Source organism: Barbus barbus (assembly GCF_936440315.1).
Source record: "Barbus barbus genome assembly, chromosome: 33".
Taxonomy (NCBI): domain Eukaryota; kingdom Metazoa; phylum Chordata; class Actinopteri; order Cypriniformes; family Cyprinidae; genus Barbus; species Barbus barbus.
This window is the reverse complement of record NC_136761.1, coordinates 27,677,201-27,699,700: the sequence shown is the minus strand read 5'-3', so window position 1 is coordinate 27,699,700 and position 22,500 is coordinate 27,677,201. Positions and strand designations below refer to the sequence as shown.

General features: G+C 35.7%; 1 protein-coding gene across 2 annotated transcripts; it reads right to left on the bottom strand.

Moving 5' to 3' along the window:
• Nucleotides 1-2,066: 2,066 nt before the first annotated feature.
• Nucleotides 2,067-17,461, bottom strand: ssrp1a (structure specific recognition protein 1a). 2 transcript variants are annotated; one of them, XM_079390865.1, is made up of 18 exons: nt 17,321-17,461; nt 16,972-17,027; nt 15,896-16,081; nt 13,486-13,591; nt 12,794-12,987; nt 12,042-12,142; nt 11,084-11,213; nt 9,805-9,908; nt 9,594-9,722; nt 7,905-8,126; nt 7,710-7,782; nt 6,360-6,489; nt 5,226-5,271; nt 5,008-5,140; nt 4,440-4,607; nt 3,395-3,489; nt 2,594-2,756; nt 2,067-2,516 (listed from the first exon to the last, which is right to left on the bottom strand). In XM_079390865.1, the coding sequence occupies exons 2-18, from the start codon at nt 17,023-17,025 to the stop codon at nt 2,454-2,456; spliced, it is 2,097 nt and encodes a 698-aa protein (XP_079246991.1). In that variant the 5' UTR covers nt 17,026-17,027; nt 17,321-17,461; the 3' UTR covers nt 2,067-2,453. The 2 variants fall into 2 exon arrangements, with proteins under 2 accessions (XP_079246991.1, XP_079246992.1); XM_079390866.1 differs by having other exon boundaries at nt 17,359-17,458.
• Between the last annotated feature and the right edge of the window lie 5,039 nt (nt 17,462-22,500).

The window sequence follows — 22,500 nt, the reverse complement described above, 5'->3', positions numbered from 1 at the left end:
ATATTATTTTTTCAGGAATTGAAAAAAATACTTTATGGTTTTCCATCAAGACGTTGCCATAAAAGAGGCATTCAGTCAAAGGTTCTTTAAACCTCAAATCATCTCTTTCTTACCTTTTTATAATCTGAAGAACCTTTTGTGAAACAGAAAGCTTCTGCAGATGTTAAAGCTTCTTTATTGAAGCATTCAGACAAAAGGGTTGACAACAAAGGCTTTACAATATAATAAATGGCTCATACGCTTCAGATATCCTACAGTAATCTTCTGATGGTCAGTTTTTCAGTGTTGCTAACAAGAGAACATCGTGCATCATGATTTTGAAAAAAGTGACATGTTTCTTTAGTAGATGTTTGTTCATCAGCAATGGTTTTTATTCACCACAGACAGTTTTTACTGTTCATTATGAGCCCTGCGGTTATAAAAGCAACCAGGGTGACAAAAACAGGGTTGCCAACTTCAGCTTGAGACTTGCTCTCTGGCACTTTTTACACACCACACACACATTTTCTCACGCTGTCAAAAGCACGCTTAGATAAATACTGTAATAATAGGATATTGGCTATTATTACAGTATTATACCAATAGATTTGGTAAAGGATCCGATGCGTATTTGTGACCTAGAAAGCGTCAAATGTTTGTATTTCAACAAGTTTTTGTAAAGCCTATCACATGCATGTCTGCTGATTTCTTGAACACCTGCGTGCCCATTGTGTTCAGGTTAGTCTGAATATTCCTGCCGCTGGCAAATCATGAGATTCATTGTGCAGTTTAGAGCTCCGTTGATGAACGGGACATGTGAAAAATGCGTAACGTGGCTTAATGCATTAAGTGCTTTTAAAAGACCAAACTCAGTAAACACATTAATAAATCATGCCATGTACAGTCTGAGGAAAACACTGTAATTATGGCCATAACATGAACACCGTGTTTAATTACACTATAAGTGTTTTCCTCAGAATATTCAGCTTTTGGGAATAGTTCACCTAAAAATTAAAATTCTATTGATTACTCACCCTCATGTCATTCTAAACCCTTCGTTCATCCTCAAAACACAAATCAAGATATTTTGATGAAATCCGAGAGCTCTCTGGCCCTCCATAGACAGCAAGGGAACTAACCTTACCACGCAAGGCACGGAAAGTAGTAAGATCGTTAAAATACTCCGTGTGACTATTTGTTCAACCATAATTTAATAAAGTTAGGAGAATAATTTGTGTGCAAAGAAAAAAATACTTTATTCAACAACTCTTCTCCCTTGCATCTTGCTACTCTCTATAATGGTGATGGACTGTCCCAGAAAATAAGAAATAGTTGATTAAAGTCCTTATTTTTGTTTTCTTTGCACCCAAAAAATATTCCCGTAGCTTCATAAAATGCAGGTTAAAGTCAAGTCAGCTTTATCTATATAGCGCTTTTAACAATACAGATTGTGTCAAAGCACTTAACAGTATGAGTGTCAGTAATGTATAATAATAAGATTAATTTCAGTTAAAAGACATTTCATTATTGAATTCAGTGATGTCATTGTCTAGCTCAGTTTAGTTTAAATAGTATCTGTTAAATCAAATTGATGAAAATCACTAGAAATTAAGTGTCCCCAACTGAGCAAGCCAGAGGCGACAGCGGCAAGGAACCAAAACTCATTAATTAAAATTAACTAAACCACTGATGTCCTTAGTATGTTTCTGTGCCTTGATCATTGTAGTTCCCTTGCGGTCTATGGAGGGTCAGAAAGCTCTCGGATTTCATCAAAAATATCTTAATTTGTGGTCTCAAGATGAACAAGTAATTAATGAGCATTTTCATTTGAGTTAACTATCCCTTTAACACTTAAAGCATTAAAACCACACTCAATAACAGCTAAACCTAATAACAGCTGTCTATGGGTGAAATGCTTAACGCAAATTAATTAAAAATTAACTCTGCCACAAATGTCAATCAGTCCAGCTTGAATCGTCAGCACTTCCTCACCACTTGTTCTTACCTGTATGCTGCTTCATCTATAAAAGACACTAAAGCATCTTCAGTAAAGACATCACATGACTAATCTCACGCAAACACAGGGACACCGAATCATTCACTGAACTTTTATTGCAAAACAGTGATGAACATTGACACCTTAAAGTACAAAACAAGTTAGCGAAATAACCAAAACATTTACTGACGTGCAGTCTTACCAGTTTGAAAAAAATTAAATAAAAATAGGCAAAAAATAGAAAATCAAAAGAGGGCAAAACCCCTACAAGTAGATCTATTTCTGAAAAAAAAAAAAATCAAGACGCTCTCAAAGGAAGGAAAAATGTTACCCGTCTATTTCCAGGTTCTCAGTCTGAATGGAAAAACAGGTGTAAACATTAGCTTAGAGGCACAGAAGTAGGTCTTGGTCCGAGTAAGCATCAGTTATTCTCTGTGAAAGCGGAGATGTGGAAATGTCTCTGTGCTGTCAGTAATCATCAGTCAGATCCCGACTCCTCTGAGCTGGCCGGTGTGGATGCTTCCTCCTCATCATCAGAAGCCTGTGGCAGATAAAGCAGGTTAAATGATGCACATCTACATAACTCCAGTAAAGAGGGGAAAGGAATCAGTCGCACACCTTGCGTTTGCTGCCTCTGTCGTGATCGGATTCAGACGAGCTCTCCTCGCTGGAGATGAACTCTTTGCTCTTAAAGCTCTCGTTTCCACCTTCCTTCTTTTTCTCCTTTTCTACTACACTCTTCTTCTTAGGTTCCACCTTCCCTCCTTTCTTCTTCTTTTCTCTAAAAGCACAAGCAATGACTGTGTCAACAGAAAGCAGGGCTGCATGTAACATCGTAATGTACACATCATTAAAAAAGAAAAATGGATCAAAAGTGACAATTATGTTACAAAAGATTTCCATTTCAAATAAATGCTGTTCTTTTAACTTTCTATTCATCTGTGAATCTGGAATAAAATGCATCACGGTTTCCACAAAAATATTGTGCAGCACAACTGTGTTCAACATTGATAATAATCAGAAATAAGCAGCAAATCAGTATATTATAATGATTTCTGAAGATCATGTGACACTGAAGACTGGAGTAATGATGCTGGAAATTCAGCTTTGATCACAGAAATAAATTACAGTTTAACACATATTCACACAGAAAACAGCTGTTTTAAATTGTAACAACATTTTACAATTTTTACATTTTTTGATCAAATAAATGCAGCCTTGAGCAGAAGAGACTTAAGAACAATAATAAAATCTTACTGACCCCCAACTAATTATTTCTTTGATGTAATCTGATATCTTGCCCAATGCCTGCTTTCAAATACTGTAATATGCAAACTGAAGTTCATAGAAAAGTGCACACTGTGCACAAAAATGACTTGTTTTTATTTGGTAAAAAGCATTTGATAGATGTTTGCTCACTTCGTAACAGGCGCCGCTCCTCCTCCACTCTCTCTGTACGCTTTCATGGCTTTCTCATATTGTTTCTTGGCCTCTTCAGCTTTTCTGTCCCACTCCTGCAACACACACAAGAGACATTGAGCTGATAAACAGGTCAGTTTACTCTATAACAGCACAGCATCAGGAGTTTATGCTTCAATCATGTCTGCAACACAACAAAAACCACAGATCTAAAAACCCTTTGGATTATTAATTCTGTGTATTACGTAAAACTTATTATGCACGTTAAAATTATGATCATTACGAACTAAATAACGGCGATTGGCCAATCAGAACTTGGTACTTTAACAAGCTGTGCACAAGCGGAAGCAATTTCGTCATTTTTCACGCAAAATTGGTAAAGCACAACTTATGAAGCTTGAATTTTTACGTTTTTATATTCATTGCACAATATACTTTTCTGTATATCAGCACATGTGCGCGAGGCTGCAAGCACAAATGTGCTATTAGTTTTATACAACAGTGCAGAGCAACACGGTGTTTCATTTCGTGAACGATTCGAGCGAGCCAGTGATTCAGCGCTCCATTCAGATGGTCTCACTTGTTTCGTTTCTATTGAATCAGCAGTTCTGAACGAATCGTTTGATGTGAATGATTCAGTAAGTCATTTATTAAAACAGGGACTTGCTGCCACCTACTGGCGGTTTTAATGTCATGTTAATTTATCCATGACGGACCTAAATCAGCCAAGGTGTCAGCACAAAAACACATTCAGCAAAATAATGTTTAATTATCAATATTGACCAAAATTCCTCTATTTCAAGCCCCAGACGAAAAAAAAAATGTAAATAGTTAATTTACAAAGGCAAATTTTTCATTAAATAGAAACCTTTTTAAAAATGAGACCAATTTTGTAATTAATTTAAAATTAGCCACAGAAAATTGTGAAAATTATCAAAAAGCTGGCGGTGGCAACTTTTTTTTTTGTTTATCACAAAACTGGCGGGGAAAGAGTTAACGGGTGCTGAGAGGACTTTCTGGTTACTGTTGTGTGTGATTTTGTCACCTCTTTGCGGTCTTTGGTCAGCTGTTTCCACATTTCTCCAGCCTTCTTGGAGATTTCAGTGACTGATATCCCAGGATTCTCACTCTTGATTCGCTCTCGGTTGCCGTTCAGCCAGAGCATGTAAGCGCTCATCGGCCTCTTCGGAGCCGCGGGGTCCTTCACCTTCTTCTGTTGGCCAGAGAGAGAGAGAGAGAGAGGAGAGGGTTAATACAGTGTTTCAGCTTCATTTTCTGAAGTGTTGAACAGATGCCAGTCAACTAATTAACCCTTTCATGCATGGTGTCCCCTACAGTGGACAGATATGCAACTGCCTAAAAATAAAATATATTGACAAAAAACGTTATTGGCATGATTTTTCACTTGTTTAAAAAAAATTATTTGGAACTTAGTAAAAAAATATTACTTTGTGATTTAATAATTCATGCATGAAAGGGTTAAGGTACTTCACAGTGTTGTTTGTGTCATTTTATCAGACAATAGAAAACTAGCATGCTGTCAAAAGCACTAGTGTGCATCTCTCTGATGCCTTTCATTTATGAAATATTGATATGCATGATATGTATTTGACCTCTTTCCGTGGCTTCCTCTCTTTCTTCTCCTTCACCACTTTCTTGGGCTTCTTTTCAGGTTTTTTCTTCTTGCCTTCTTCCTCGCTGTCTCCATCTGCCTCACTGTCGCTCACTGAAGCATTACTGTCATACCTGCACAGACAGCATTATATTACCAGACTGAAAGACTGACAAACCGTCTAAGCATCAAGGGAAAAGAAAGGTTAAAATCACTTACTCTTCTGGGACATCGTCATCCTCTTCTCCAGGGTTGAAAGACTCATCTACAGGTAGATAAACTATATTAACTACAGTAGCTACTCGACAGAATTCAGCACAACCCACTAACACTGTCGTGAGTTTAGCTGAAAAGCATTAGAGGCACAAGTCACCCATTTGTAGAAAAGGCATGCTACATGTATTCGTATTGAACCGTTCGTTACGAGGCTTTCAGTTCGGTACGCATTACAAACCGAACGACCCGTTGGACTAATCCTAACACATTTGGAAAATGAAAGAGCTTAAAGTGTGTGAAATATAATATTCTCAGTGCCACTGCACTCAAGGCAGCCCAAATGACGTAATTATTAAATACATTTAAAGAATAAAATGCTCATGTAATATTTAGTTTTACTTCCTGAAGCTGACATGAAACATTTTGTGAAAGGTTAAGCACCTCCTTAAAGGAGTTATGAACCGAGAAATCAAATTTCCCTTTATCTTTTGACATAAAACAGGTCAATGTACCATAAAAACATCTTGTACGTTCTCAATACTTGTAAAAGGTCTGCTAGCCCTGATCAAACAGAGCCTTACCTTTAATTGAAACCTAGCTGCCAAACGACTCGTCGGCAACAAAAGCCACATGTGTGTGAGTATTTGTGTTTTACCACTATTGCATTCTGATTTTTTTATATATAGCATTTATACATTTTTAACCCAAATGTCCCAAGTTGTTTTTACAGTATCATTTTAATATGCAGAACGATCATAGAAGTGGGTGTTTACTTCTGAGTCTTGAATGCCCCCCACCAATAAAAACAGACCATTTTACAGAGAAGCTCTCTTTTTTTTTTATGTATTAAAAAACATTTCACATTATAAGTGGACCTCAGAGTAAATAAAAATACAGTTTGTGACCCCTTTAATTTTTTTTTCAATACATGTGTGTGTGTGTGTGTATGTATGTATGTATGTATGTATATGTACACACGTATATGTATGTGTGTGTATATATATATATATATATATATATATATATATATATATATATATATATATATATATATATATATACACACACACATACATACATATACAAACACACAGTTTTTTTTTTGCGTTATATGTTTTATTTGAGGTGTGTCAGTACCGCTATCGCCCTCTGAATCGTCGCTGCCGTCTCCCTCCTCTCTGATCTTGCCCTCTTCTTTCATTCTCTCCAGGTAAGCGTCATGCTGGTCTTCATCAGAGTCGCTGTAGCCGTCTGCTCCTTTCATGCCCTAGCACAAACAAACCATACCATAAATAATGTCAGTGTAACACATGACTGTGTACGCGGCTGCTGTCCGCAGGAGGTTCAGTGAAAGTGTGTCTTCATCAGTATAAACACACAGAGTCTGGATCAGAGAACCAGAGGTTCAAACACTCTTCCTGCTTATTCCCATCAGCACAGATCCGTCAACAGAATGGATTGTTTATTTAGTTAAAACCGGTTTCAGATTGCGCGTCCAGCCATGCGTGAACACGACTTGAGAGAAAAACTCATAACAATCGATTCAATTTTAACTCACACAACATTTGGGACAAAACCTGATCACTAGCAGTCAGAATGAGTGAGAGAAAGGATGCAAGGGAGAGAAAAGAAAATTAAGAAATGCTAAATAGATATAGCACATTAAGGCCTGACATAAAGTGACTTTAAATGCATGTTATCATCTAACATTGTGAATAATGTGATAACTGAATCCTGCACTCATTCAGAAGCAGAAGAAGTCTGAATTTGTTCTAATGGGGTACATGCAATACTTTTTTTTAATGTTTTTGATAGAAGTCTCTTCTGCTCATTAAGGCTGCATTTATTTGTTTAAAAATATAGTAAAAACAGTAATATTGTGAATTATTATTAGAATTTAAAATAACAGTTTTCTATGTGAATATCTGTTAAACTGTAATTTATTTCTGTGATGCAGCACTGAATTTTCAGCATAATTTCTCAAGTCTTCAGTATCACATGATCCTTCAGAAATCATCCTAATATGCTGCTCAAGAAACATTTCTGATTATTATAAATTATAATATTATTATAGTGTATTATAACGTTGAAAACAGTTGTGCTGCCCAATTTATTTTATCAGCATTTATTAATATCTTATTTATTTATTTAATGTCTTTACTGTCACGTTTGACCAATCCTTGCTGGAAAAAAAATATATAAATTATTTCAAAAACCCAACTAAACTTCTGAACAGTAGTCTAGCAAGAAAAAATTATTGTGCTGATTTACTGAAAAACTGTGTAGAAAAGAGACCATGTTTTTAGCTAGATTTATAAAAATACTGATTCACTAGAACTGGCTTTAAAAAGACCTTTTCCCCACAGCAAATACATTAGATATAATTTTTAACTATAATTACTTCTATTAAGAAATTTGGATATTGCCCAGCCCTATGGTGCATATTATTTATTACACATTTGTAATAAATAAACCTTTTGAAATTACCTCTTTAAATCCTCTGTTCTTGATGTTCAGCTTCTTGGCATTGACAAAATCAAAGAGTTTTCCATATTCTTCCCTGCATTAGACAGAAGAGCGGTGGTCTCCATTATTTCTGTGACTCAGCAGACTGTAGAGATCTTCTGCTCATGAGTAACAGATGAAGGACGCTGCTGTCTGTGATGACCAGGTGTGGTTTACCTCTCGATGTTGCTGAAGGTGTACTGGTTATTCTGCTTGGTCTCGATCTCGAAGTCGAAGGAGCGGGTGGTGGTGGTTCCTCTGGCGAAGTTAACGCAGGCGATCTCCTCGAAGCGCAGGTGAACCGGTGGCTTGTGCACGTAGATGAAGCCTCGCTCCAGAGGATACAGCAGCCCTGAGCTCGCCTTATACGCACATGTTATACACTGAGACCCTGAGTGACTACACACACACACAGAGAGAGAGAGATGAAGACTTGAAGACCTCAACTTCTCATCCTAACACAATCATTTGTGACCCTGGACCACAAAACCAGTCATAAGGGTCAATTTTCTGAAATTGAGAATTATGCATCATCTGGAAGCTGAATAAATAATCTTTCCATTGATGTATGGTTTGTTATGAGAGGACAATATTTGGCTGATATACAACTATTAGAAAATCTGGAATCTGAGGCTAATCAAAAATGAAGTTTTGATATATTTACAGTAATAAATTTACAAAATATCTTCATGGAACATGATTTCTAATGATTTTTTGGCATAATAGAAAAATGTATAATTTTGAGCCATACAATATATTGTTGGCTATTGCTACAAATATACCTGTGTTACTCATGACTGCTTTTGTGCTCCAGGGACACATTTATGAGAAGTAGGTGTGGATAACATGAGCAATTACCACAATATTTGGTGTAAAAAAGGGGTGTGCAATATTTATAATTTAAAATAATATCATAATTGTTTTAATGATATGTGAGCTGATACAGAGTCTTCTTTGCAAATAAAAAATCTTGAGATTCCAAAAGCATTCACTACGTGATGAAGCCTTTTACATACAGTAGAATGCCGTTTAAACGACCCTATAATTCAAGTTATGAAAGCAAAAATATATCCCTGTATATATTTTTGGTTTTTATTATATTTATAAGATGTGACATACTTAATATCAAACAAGCAACAGTGCGGTTTTCCTGAATATTAGCGCGATCGCAAATGTGATAATTTTATACCAGTTCAACAAACAAGAAGTTAATATTGAGTGAGTTACATTTAAGACAAAATATTGCCTGTTTTTTCTGTTTTGCTAATAAAAAAGTTCCAATCAAAGCTGGAGCAGAACATTTGCGTCTCAGATCAACACTACGATGTTTCGTTCCTGAATGAATTTGCTTTTGAACGAATCATTTGAGTCAATGATTCAATGATTCATTCATTTATAAAGACTTGTTTAGTTTCTAAATTAATCATCTGCTTTGAACGAATTGTTTGAATGAATGACTCAAGTGAATCCCTCATTAGGACAGGGACTTGCTGCCACCTACTGGTGGTTTTAGCCTCATATTCATCGACGACGGGCCTAAAGCAGACAAAGTACCAGCACAAAAGCACACTTAGCAAAATATTGTGCAATTATCACACACCCCTAGGAATAAAAACATTAAATATAATTTTTTCTTTTAATTTTTATACCAAAAAAAAATAATAATAACTTACGATAAAACGACCAAATAATTGAGGAAGGACCTTTCTGAACAAGTTATTCCTCGTTTTGTCTCTAAATATAAAGTGATTGTTATCCAGCTGTGCTTTGCTCATCCACAATAGAAATAATGCTAGTATATCATCCACCCCTAATGAGAAACATAAAAAGTTGTTTAATATAAGCGCATCTGTTTGGGTGCTTTACCCCTGGAAGTTTCCGGGCACCGTGATCTTCCTGTTGACCAGAGCCTTCATGACCCTGCTGACGATCTCGTAGAGCGGCCCGGACATGTTCTTACTGAGCTTGCCTTCATAACGCTTCACCACCTCGTCCCTAGAGAGGACAGAGACAGATCCAGTCAGCAAAGCTAACAGCAGTGAACCTCAGACAGACAGAGAAAGCCCAGCGTACTCACTCGCTCATGTTCAGAGCTAGACTGAGCTCTTCATCTTTGGAGAAGAGGAGGATGAGGAAATGATAACGCGTCTGACCCTGTTTAATGGGCGGGTCGAGACTGATCTGGAAAACAAAAGCATTCAGACTTGATCAAGAACCACAAATAAACCACAAAGCAGCATTTTTATAAATGTGACCCTGGACCACAAAACCAGTCATAAGGGTCAATTTTTGAAAAAATTAAAAAGATTTAAAGCTGAATAAATAATCTTTCCATTGATGTATGGTTTGTTATGATAGGACAATATTTGTCTGAGATACAACTATTAGAAAATCTGGAATCTGAGGGTGCAAAAAAATCTAAATATTGAGAAAATCTCCTTCAAAGTTGTTCAAATTAAGTTCTTAGCAATGCATATTACTAATCAAAAATGAAGTTTTGATATATTTACAGTAGGAAATTTACAAAATATCTTCATGAAACATGATCTTTACTTAATATCATAATGATTTTTGGCATAAAAGAATTGATCATTTTGACCCATACAATGTATTGTTAGCTATTGCTACAAATATACCCCAGCGATTTATGACTGCTTTTCTGCTCCAGGGTGTCAAATGATCTGTAAAGATTTACAGAATAAAACCTGAGATTCTGCATTTAACCAGCAGGTGGCAGCACACCAATGCATTATTCAGCACGGGACACAACAGGCATGTTTACATGCACCCAATTTCATCAATATGAAAAAAAAACCCAAATCTGTTTATAATGCATTAGGGGTGTGTGAAAAAAAAAAAAAGTATGTCTCGATATTGGGATTTTTTGGTATAACGATAATTAAACAGTATTTTGCTGAGTGTGATTTTGTGCCGGTACCTTAGCTGGTTGAGGCCTTTAGAAACAGAGCAAGTGACTGCCTGTATGAATGAATCATTGAGTCAAATGATTTGTTCAAAAACAGATTCATTCAGGAACGAAACATGGCAGTGTTGCTCCGAGACGCACAAATGTCCTGCTCCGGCTTTGATTGGAACTATTTTCATCAATGGAAAAGAAAAAACAGGCAATTTTGTGTCTAAAATGTAACTCACTCGATATTTAATTTCTTAGGGTCACATTTTAGGTCTACACAGCACTGATTGACATTTCATTCTGAGTGCGCTCAATCGGACTGATTTTCACGTGTTCAGTCAGATTGAGCCATCAAACCAATTATAAACGATCATTTGAGTGCATGTAAACACAGCCATTAGGTTTAGTTTGTCTTTGTTGGGGCAAATCACACAAAACTCACCACAAAGAACATCTGCCTCTGGTCCTTGTGCGGCAGCAGGAAGAGCCGCAGGACGGTGGTGTAGGGGATCTTATAGTCAAACGTCTTACCGTGCAGGTGCAGGAAGGTGGGGTAGATACGGATATCATATCTGAAAGACAGACACTGATGCAGTCAAACACAAGTCATGTGCATCACTCAGAAAACACAAGAGGGAGCTTAATTACGGTTCATTATTTAGTGAGGCCTAACACCACTTCATTTTTATGAAAACTACCTTAATTGTATACAAAAGGTTTTATTTGAATGCAATTGTTATATTATCTGAAAATAAGTAGCATTGAATAATTGTTAATTTTAACCTCTAATATGTGTCTCTGAAGCACAAAAGCAGTCATGAGTAACACAGGTATATTTGTATCAATAGCCAACAATACATTGTATGGCTCAAAATTATACATTTCTCTTTTATGCCAAAAATCATTAGTATATTAAGATCATGTTCCATGAAGATATTTTGTAAATGTCCTACTGTAAATATATCAGAACTTAATTTCTGATTAGTAATATGCATTGCTATGAACTTCATTTGGACAACTTTAAATGTGATATTGTCCAATCCTAACAAACCATACATCAATGGAAAGCTTGTTTATTCAGCTTTCAGATGATGATTAATTAAAAAAAAACTGACCCTTATGACTGGTTTTGTGGTGAGGGTTCCATATGTTGCAAATGAGAGGGTTTCCGTATAGTTTACAGCATTAGTTAAGAGATCGGTATTGAGAAACATCATTCTGAATAATTGAAAAATATTGTAACCTTTTTTTATGTTCAAAAGTGAACAAAGGTCTTGTGATGATATGAAGATGAGTAAATGACAAATTCTTTTTTTTTATATAAATTAACAACTAATCAACTGATCTGGCAAAATGTGTGTATTGTTGTATCATGGATGCTTTAAAAGCACACCGCTTACCTTCCTCTCGGTGTAAGGCACTGAAGCTCTTTGAAGACACACACAGCGTCTCCAGTAGCCTGGATGACGTCTGCCTTCGTAAGAACATTCTGAGCGAACGCCTGCGACAGAGAGAGACATGATCATCATCAGAACCAACACCTGCAGCTCACACACACACACACACATCTGGTTTATTATGCTTGTATAGGCATAATGGTTTTTCAACTGTACAAACTACAGCTGCACGATATAATCGCAAATGTATACGCATATCGCAATGGCATGGGATATCTGAATCATTTTATTAATAGGCTACTTCAATCAAAACTCTGCAAAAAGTTAAAGTTTTAGGTCGATGCATATAGCAGAGAATTGCTTGATGGTAGAAAGAGTTAAGTGCAATAAGTTGCAGAAAACAACTCCTTGCCGTCTCGTCTTGCTGTCTGACACACACCTGAAGTGTATCTCAGACAGCATGTGATCTTAAAGCACACACACAGACACGAGTCTGACCTCGCAAACACGGAGTTGATTCGTCTTTCGTGTCTTTTGGCATAAAAGAAAAATTAATTTTAACCCATACAGTGTATTGTTGGCTACTGCTACAAATATACCACAGAGACTTAAGAAAAATTGTGAATCGAATCAAATCGTGAGCTGAGTGAATCGTTACATCACTAATGGAGACCTCAATTTAGGTCCCACACAAGTCCCCATGAGTCTGTGTGTATTCAGGTTAAGTCCCCACCGGGACACACACACACACACACCTCCACGGGGTCCGAGCCGTCGTCTCCGGTGTTGGGAGGCACATAGAAGCGGACCTCCATGAGGGACACCTCCGCGTCATCATTCTGATGAAACTCCACCGTCACCTCGTTCTTCCCCGTAGCACACTGGGACACGCTGGTCAGCGGGATCTCGAAGACGGGACTGTCACTCACATCAAACGACAGCAGAGACCCTGAGCAGACAGACACAGAGACACTGTCAAAATGGCTGAAACACTCAATTCGAACTTTGTACTTAAATATGATCAATATTCAAATTATATTAGCATTTAAAAGGCATAATTTCATTTATGGGGAAAAAAGCTTTTGCCTTCTCTCCTCTCCTAATATCTGTCCGCATTGTATATAATTTTACACGCTCATTTTTTCCCATTTTAGATTCATTTTTTTGGGAGTGAAAAAATCTAAATATAAAAAATCTATTAAATGTAATCTTTAACAAATTTCTAATTTAATATCTACTTTATCATACTGTACATTATAAAACTGACTTGTAGCATTTAAAATTAGTATTTACTTCTTAATTTTTTATTTTAACAAAGCAGCACAGAATTTCCATATCGGTCATTTATCGGCTATCAGCCATAATGTTTTTTTGGACAGAACATTAACCTCATGCATTCCTTGTAGTGTGTGTAGATGTGTGTGTGTGTGTGTGTGTGTGTGTGTACCTGTGAATTTAGCAGTGCCCCAGTTCCAGCCCTTCACACACATGTCCTTCTCCGACAACTCAACCTTGTAGTTTGTTTTAAAAAACGCTGAGATTTTCTCAAAATCCTGCGGCGGGGAGGAAAGAGCGAGAGAAAGAAGAGATAAACAGAATTAATGCCTCACTTCCCCTGACTCTCGCTCTCATCCAGTCGTGGGTTCATTAATAAAGCGTGTTGGCAGCAGCGCTCGGCCTTCTGGGACGGCAGAGGTGTGTGTAATCCGGCCGGAGGCTGATGCGGAGCACGCTCAATCAGCCTGTTTATTTATCCAGCGCTGCGCAATCGCTTCCACATGTCACTCCACCAGGTGTGTGCGCGTCCATCTGTGCGCTAATGAGCTTGGCATTGTTTAGCGAGTCCCTCACGATCACATTAACATTACACAAACCAGCAACTCTCACACGGTTCTCCCTGATGCTCAAAACATGGCTTTCTCTCCCGAACGTAAAGACCAAACAATGACGACGCTGTTAAAGTTGAACAATGCATGTAAATACACAGCTCTGTGCAACTCTGTCTGCGTTACATGTTACAGATGCTTCAGGAGTTACTGTACCAAACACAATGACTTCATACAAACACACATACACAGCAAATCCATTATTGAGGCCAGTGATTAAGCCCTGGAGAAAAGCATTCCTGAAACATCTTGAATTACACACACACACTGCACTTCCTTTGGCACAGAGAGAAAAAAACAAACATTGAAGCAGAAGCAGAAAGGAAGTATTACATTTTAGGGCTGGGCGATGAACGGTCTCATATTGAGATTGCGATAAAAATTTATGTCAGTAATGATCTGGACATTTTTACTCGATATGGATTAATCTAACAGAAATAATGTTATATAGCAGTCAGTGCATGTCGCTAAGATGTGAGATTGTTCTGTATGAATGAATGGTGTGATTTCATCTGATACAACCTAAAACTCACATGATGCTTGCTGTGTTTTCAGCGTCTGCATCTCAATATATGAGACATGAATTCATCTAAGAGCTGCTCTGAGAGTCACTTCAGCAACTTTATACTGTTTCGTTTGAGAGAAACTACCATCAAATACACACTGAAACTACAACTGAAAGACCATGACAACCCGTCAAAATTGAAGTCCGCTTTAACGAAGAAATTATGACAAATATATTTCTATTGTTTATTATTTATTATTATTTATATTTCTGCACTAATTTGTAGAAGGTTACGAAAGGATAAATGAGTGGGACTTACATACCATTTGTCTTTGTCTTTAGTATCCTTTTACTCACTTATACACTTTACTGCACTGCACAGCACAGCACACGGACACTTTATCACTGACATACACTTTACTTTTTATAGAATCTATATAGAATCATATTCTATTTTTTATTCTCATATCTATTTGTTATTTTATTTTATTGCTAGTTTATTCTGTATATATGTTTACTGTACTTTTTCTATTTGTATTTTTGTAAACTTGAGGTTTTTCTAATTTTGTTGGACAATTCGTTGGACAGTCGTACAATACATTTCACTACATGTCGTACTACGTATGTATATGTATGTGACAAATAAAATTTGAATTTGAATTTGAATTTATTGCGTGACAAAATAAAATTAAGCGTTACATTTAAAGAACATCACACAAAGGTATTTTTCATTCATTTATACAGTTGTGCAGCATCTTGCTTGACCATAAAAATGCATTGACTTCTTGTAAATTATTTTCATCTGATAACATTTTAAAAGCATGACCAAAGTGGTCAGTTTTATTAAATCATTTCATTAGACACCATTTTTATGGCAAATTTGTGTTGCGTCATAAAACACAGAATCCAGGAAAAAATCAAATAGAAAACATTTTCACGCTGCCCTAAATGAAAAGGTATCTTACTCTGTAGAGCTTAAATATGAACAAAGTTATGTTTATATTAGTGCTGTCAAATGATTAATCGCATCCAAAATAAAAGGTTTTGTTTGCATTATATATGCATGTGTACTGTGTATATTTATTATGTATATATATATGGACACATAGTATATATTTAGAACATTTACATGTCTATACATATAACAACTTTCTTACAACATATACATGCATATGTATTTATATAGACATAAATATACACAGTACACACACACACACATGTAAACAAACGTATTTTGGATGCGATTAATCGTTTGACAGCACTAATTTATATGTATTCTCAAGGTCTGACAAACATGTGGAAAGTATTTCCTTCCCCGTTAATGCTACATGAATAACATCAAATATCAATATCATACGCAATAAATAAATATCATGATTGTATTTTTGGCCACATCGCCCAGGCCTAATTACATTTATCTATATGCAGCCCTGATTGGTCAGTTCTCAGTCGACCATCGCACTCACTGTGTCTTTGAAGCCGTCGTATCTGTAGACGTGTCCGCTGCTGGTGGCCAGTTTGATGCCATGACCCAGACAGACGCGACGCCACTGGGCCGCAGAGAGATCAGGGGCCGGGATACTGTCCACCTTCCCTGTTTTATGGCTTTTATAGACCACAGACTGCTTGCTGAACCTCAGCCGGCCATCATTCTGACAACAAACACAAACAGCAATGAGAGGAGAGCATTCGAGATCTTTTAACCCTGTAAGGTCTGACATATGAATAATAGTCACAAATATCTTTTTTTTTTTTTATGGAACCGTTTGGTAATACGTCAGACAAGATATTAAAGAAAACTCTGCATTGTTATGTTTTGCATCATATTTAATACATCAGGCTTTTATGGATCATAAAATAAGAATATGCGGCTCAAACTGGAGGAAAACTGAGCAAAAACATGCAGATGCTGATATTTATATGGCCAAAAATTTAATTAAATTCTAAATGTAAATCAATGAAATTTTATAACAGGCTACTCACATAAAATGTATATAAATATGAGTCACCACTCACTATCTCCCATTATGTCTTAGCAAGATGATATTTAAATGATAGATCAAAGCTCTGAAATGTTTACTGTGGGGCACAACATATAATGCAAATATTAATATATTAACGCAAATAAACATTCCTCAAACACCTGATGGATCATCTGAAAAGCCTTTTCTAAAAATGTTGTCTGAATAATCAAGTAAGCCTAAGCTGCTTCAGCCCAGCAGGAGTTCATCTGGAAATACTACTATATTACTATAATATAAAAGTCATTCATCATAAAAACCAGTAAAAAAATAAGCAGCAAAAAGACAAGTGTATCAGGACCTGAAGATGAATATTTGCATAATTATACAACCTTTAACATGTTAAAAAAATACAAACTAGTAGGTAAGTTGATGATGTTGATAATTTAGAGGCCTTTATATGAAATGTCGACACCTAGGGATCATTTTAGTGTTTGCCAGTTTATGAGTGTTTCATAATAATAATAATAATAATAATAAAAATGAACTCCATTCTTGAGTGAAAGTTGAGCATCACCTACCCAGGATCCCTTCACCTCTGTGTGAATGTCATTAAACTCCAGAGTGTCTCCCATCTCTATAAACAGACAAACATCAACACAGAGGCTTATAAATATCATCATATTCCTCAGCAGACGAGTCACTCAATCATATCAGACTCTAATTCACTTCTATACTAATCACACTCATTCCCCATCTTCATGCTCTTCGAGTGAGCTCCCTATATAGACAGCATCACGGGCTGTAAGGGTTGGATTATAGAGAGTATCGTTGTGATGCTAAGATGCTAACAGCTAGAAATACTGTCGAGTTCAGCAGGTGCAGCGAACAAGACTCCTTTAACTCCATCAGTAAACGATACACACTTACTTTGAGTGAAGAGCGCCTTTATAAATAATAATAATAACCGTGTTTCCCGGAGGTGAAGATATTTGATGTATGTACAGAGATAACTTCAATGACCAAGCTCTTCTGTTCTCCGCTTTCCCGCGTCAAGCAGCAGTGAACCGGAAGGAGTGCTGAACGGTCACGCGTTTCCATGACACCGCGCGATTCTTTTCAATTATTATTATTCATTATTATTTAAATTAAAATTGTATTTCAAAATTATTTTTGACTGTAGAAATAACAGAACGTTTTGATTTGTTTAAATACTACTGCAAATTAAAATGCATTATACTACATTGTTTATTTCATATTTATGGTTATAAAGAGAAGCTGTTATTATGAAATATCTTAAAGCATATTAAAATGTTATTATTAATGTTAAATATAAAAAATATGTACTTAAAAAAGTCCGTGTTAAACAGAACCACATTATGCATGTATTATAATTATGTTATGATCGTAATTATATAACTAAATAAAAATATACGCACTAATATATTAAAAACAAAATATTAAAATTTTATCACTGACATATTATTAATTGTACTATTGACGTTATTATTATTATAGTATATAGTATTATTAATATCAAATAGTAATTATTAATATAAAATAATACATAATTCAATTCAAAATAATTTAATGAATATTTGAACATAAAAATAAAGTTTGTATTTATTGTCTCTCGTGTATATGTACTGTTTTTTATATTTATTTAAGCGAAAAGGCATTCAATTACAATGTTTATGTTATGTTTATTTTATATAGCCTATATAGCTATAAAGAGAACCTGTTATATTATTCATATATAACCATATTATGACCGTAAATATAACGAAATAATAATATTTTATTATTAAGACGTTTAAAATATTATTTTTTATTTAACCAGGAAGTCTCATTGAGATTTAAAATCTATTTTACAAGAGAGACCTGGCCAAGGTAGCAGCCCTTATAAAATACAACAAGTACACATTACAACATTTAAACATATCCTCTCAACAAAATCAGTCACAAGCTTCTCTTTATGATGCCTTTAAATTTTGTTAAAAAAAAAAAAGGCTTGTTAAGATAGAATAAGCCGCATGCATGTATAATATATCACCATAATCAAGCACAGCTTCTACAAGTTTCTTTTTGGCATTAAATTAGATTTATTTCTAAAATAAAAGCCAAGCTTCAGTGATGTGTACATTGAATAAAAGCTTATCATCAATCCACTTGTAAGAAGGTACTCTTTCAATAATTTTACCATCAGATGTAAAAATGCTAAGATTATCAAGTACTTGTGCCTGAGCTTTTGAAAAAAACATAAACTTTGTTTTCTGTGAATTTAACTAATTTTAAACTAACCAGAGCATCTTCCAGTGACTGAAATGCAAACTGAAGCTCTTTCACCGCCTGTGTTATAGATGGAGCAAGTGTATAATTAATAGTATCATCAGCATAAAAGTGTTTTTTTTTTGCTTGAATGTCCTTTCCCAAATCATTTATGTAAATAGAAAACAAAATAGGGCCCAAAATGGAACCCTGGGGGACCCCTTTAGATTTAAAATCAGATTTGAGATCCTCCACTGAGTCCGATCTACCAAATAATTTCTAAACCATTTCAATGTCCCTGGTCCAAAACCAGCACTGCTTGTGCTTTAGCAGTAATTCATGATTCACTGAATCAAACGCCTTGGATAGATCCACAAATAATGCTGCGCAGTGCTGTTTTTTTATCCAGGGCACCAATAATATAATTTAACACGACTGTAGCAGCAGTGAAAATAATTTAAAATGTTATTATCAAATAAAAACTGTTTTAACTAAGTTTACAGATTCGAGAATCTTGGCCAAAACGGAGAGTTTGGAGATGGGACGATAGTTGTTCATGTCTGAGGGATCACCACCTTTAAATAACAGGAGAACATAAGCAGCTTTCCAGATTTTAGGTAAAAAACTGGTATTCGATATGAGTAACTGGCTCAGCAATAACATCCGCTGCCACCTTTAAAAGATAAGGGTCTAAGTTATCTGGGCCTACAGATGTTTTGTTATCAATGACTTTCCAAATTTGCCAAATTTGATTTACTGAAACAGGTTTAAAAACAAAAGCATCCATGTTTAAAGTCGCTGGTATAATCACAGAACATGGTTGTATTTGCATTTAAACGGTCAAATACAGACCCAGCATGTATAAAGTGTTTATTTAACTGGTTGATCATAGTAACTTTATTGTTTATTTGATCTAAGTCAACCTGAATATATTCAGGAAGGCTAGAAGCTACATGAGTCCCTGGCATGGATTTAATTAATTTCCAAAATTTTGAAGGATTATTTAAATTCTCTGTGACTGACTTTAAATAAAACTCTGATTTAGACTTCCTTATCATCAATGTGCACTTATTCCTTAGTGTTTTGAATGTAGTCCAATCAGCAGGGTGTCAGTCCTCTGTCGTGTGTGTCATGTGTTCCTGCCTCATGTGTCCATATTTGGTTTGTTTCCTGTCCTTGTTAAATGTAATCATTAGTTAATCCTCGTCCAGCCGTGTTCGTCTCGATATCTATGATTTACCTGTGTATATTAGTCCTGTCTGTTCAGTTAGATTTCATCTGGTCTACTCGTTACTCCCCGGTGTTCCTGTCTGTGTCAGCCTTGTCTTGCCCTGCCTTGATGTTACCAGTAAAGACTATTATTTGAAGTTATATCCTCGTCTGCGTGTTCCTGTGTCCTCCCTCGTGTGTGGACCGTGACACAGGGGTGTTGGAAAATCTGGCTTGTGCCCATGATTTATTTCTTTAATTCTGAAAGACTATCTGAAAACCAGGGATTATCCCTAACACTGATCCTGAACTTCTTAATGGGAACATGTTTATTAGAGATGGACTGAAAAATTGATAGGAAATATTCCCATGCCAGTTCAACATCCTGTATTAGACTTACTCTTTTAAGATCACTATGGTATAAATCATGCAAAAAAGCTTGCTCCTCAAAGTTTTTATAATATCTTTTAAAAATAAAACAAGGTTTTACCTTAGGGATTTTTGTATCCCGGACACAAGCAATGATCACTGATATCATTACTGAATATGCCGAAGTAAATTTATGAGCAGCATTTGTTATGATTAGATCCAGTAAGGTAGATTTATGTTGAACTTTAGGATTTAGCCTTGTTGGTGCTTTAATGAGTTGCACAAGGCTTAAGGAGTCACACAATTCATTAAAACAATCTGAGGTCCCAGAGAGCCAGTCCCAATTTAAATCACCCATAAGGATGAACTCAGAGTCATTTAACTCATGTAAAATATCTGAAACAGCTTTGAGAGCATCCCTTGTAGCAGACGGGGGTCTATAACAGCCAACCACAGTGATATTAGAGACCTCAAACTGTTTAGCTCTAGTAATTGACAAAGTTACAGAGCTAACAAACTTAGATTTAAGATAGATGGCCACCCCACCTCCTTTACCCACCCGATCAGTTCTGTAGACTTTATAGCCATCAGTATAAATTAAATCATCAGTGATCGATTTCTTAAGCCAGGTTTCAGAAAGAATGCTTATATCAGCGTTTGTCATACTTACCCAAATCAACGGCAAACTGAAAAAAAGAGTCCTCTGTGCAAATAAAATAGTCATTTAACACCACAAGATTCTGAAGATACAAAATCTCATTTACAAACACTTGGAAGTAAAAAGCGTTCAGTTTATGAGGCAGGTTGACTGACTGATGACATTTCCATCGGTGAAGTTGAGAGTTGTCTGAAGTACAACCAGGGTTCACTCTCCTTATTTTGTCCATTTAATTCATTTGATCCCTGGTTGCAAAAAATGAGCAACAGGAATATATAAAAAAAACACTTGATGCCAATTTATATGCTGATGTGTTAAAAGTTGTGTAAGTCAGGTAGCCAGATGGATTTCGGACTGAAAATAAAGTCTCTCGCTATATATATATATATATATAGCGAGAGAGAGAGAGCGAGAGAGAGAGAGAGAGAGAGAGAGAGATTACACATATATTGTAATTATGATCATAAATATAACAAAATAAAACATATATGAATATATATTAATCAAAAACATGTTTAAGAGATTAAAATGTTATCATTAGCATATTAATCTAATAATTGAATTATTAGATTAAATATTATTAAATTAAATGTATTATTTATTCATATTATATATTATTTATATTTATTTAATTATAAAATATTATTAATGCTGCTATTAATATATTATCATGGTTTTTATTAATATAAACTATAAATATAAACAGGCCTAATAATTCATTCAATTAAAAATATTTGAATATGAAAATAAAGTTTATTTATTTTCTCTCGTGTATTGTTTTTAATATTGTGCTACTGTGTTAATGTATAATTCATTTGTAAATGCTGTTTTGTTTGTTTTTTGACCCGCAATGGGAAAAAAATACAATAAACCTGACTTTGGATTTTCGCTTCTACATTTAATAAAACAAAAGCTATAAACATATACAGTTAAAGGTAAAATAATATTGCATTTCCCCCCCGTGTATTTCATTTATTATTAGCTTGCTATAGACATACTATCCATCCTAAATCCTATGTGATATTAGTAATTTTCAATACTATTTAGGGCAGATAGGGTGGATATATGCACACTGGGACGCAGGGATGGTGGAGCTGGAAGATGCCGGGGTTAAACAGCAGAGGACGCCAGCATCACGATTCATCCGATCAAACATCATCTGACAGCAAATCAATCAAACATCACGGGCTCAGAAGAGTTATGCAATAATCACAGTGTTGATGCTTCCTCTTCTTTTAATGTCACGCGGTGAAATGAAGCGCTTATCCTCTCATCACGCCTCTGAAATAAACCCACGCATGAGTGTTAAACACACAATCTCAATAATCTCACTGTCAATAAAGGCAATGCCGAGGAGTGACGCATAAACGAGCAAAGACTGGGTCAAACACACACACACACACACACACACACACTCACACACACACACACACTCACACAGACACAGACACACACACACTCACACTCACACACACACACACACACACTCACACAGACACACACTCACACTCACAACAACACACACTCACACACACACTCACACAGACACACACTCACACACTCACACACACAGACACATATTCACACAGACACACACTCACATAGA

Bases quoted from the DNA above. Each gene is read 5' to 3' on its own strand.
- ssrp1a (XM_079390865.1), bottom strand. From the start codon at position 17,025: ATGGGAGACACTCTGGAGTTTAATGACATTCACACAGAGGTGAAGGGA. The intron at 3,490-4,439 runs GTGACAAAATCA...TGTGTGTTGCAG, and splicing joins TGACCAAAGACCGCAAAGAG to GAGTGGGACAGAAAAGCTGA. The intron at 2,517-2,593 runs GTGTGCGACTGA...TATCTGCCACAG, and splicing joins ACAGAGGCAGCAAACGCAAG to GCTTCTGATGATGAGGAGGA.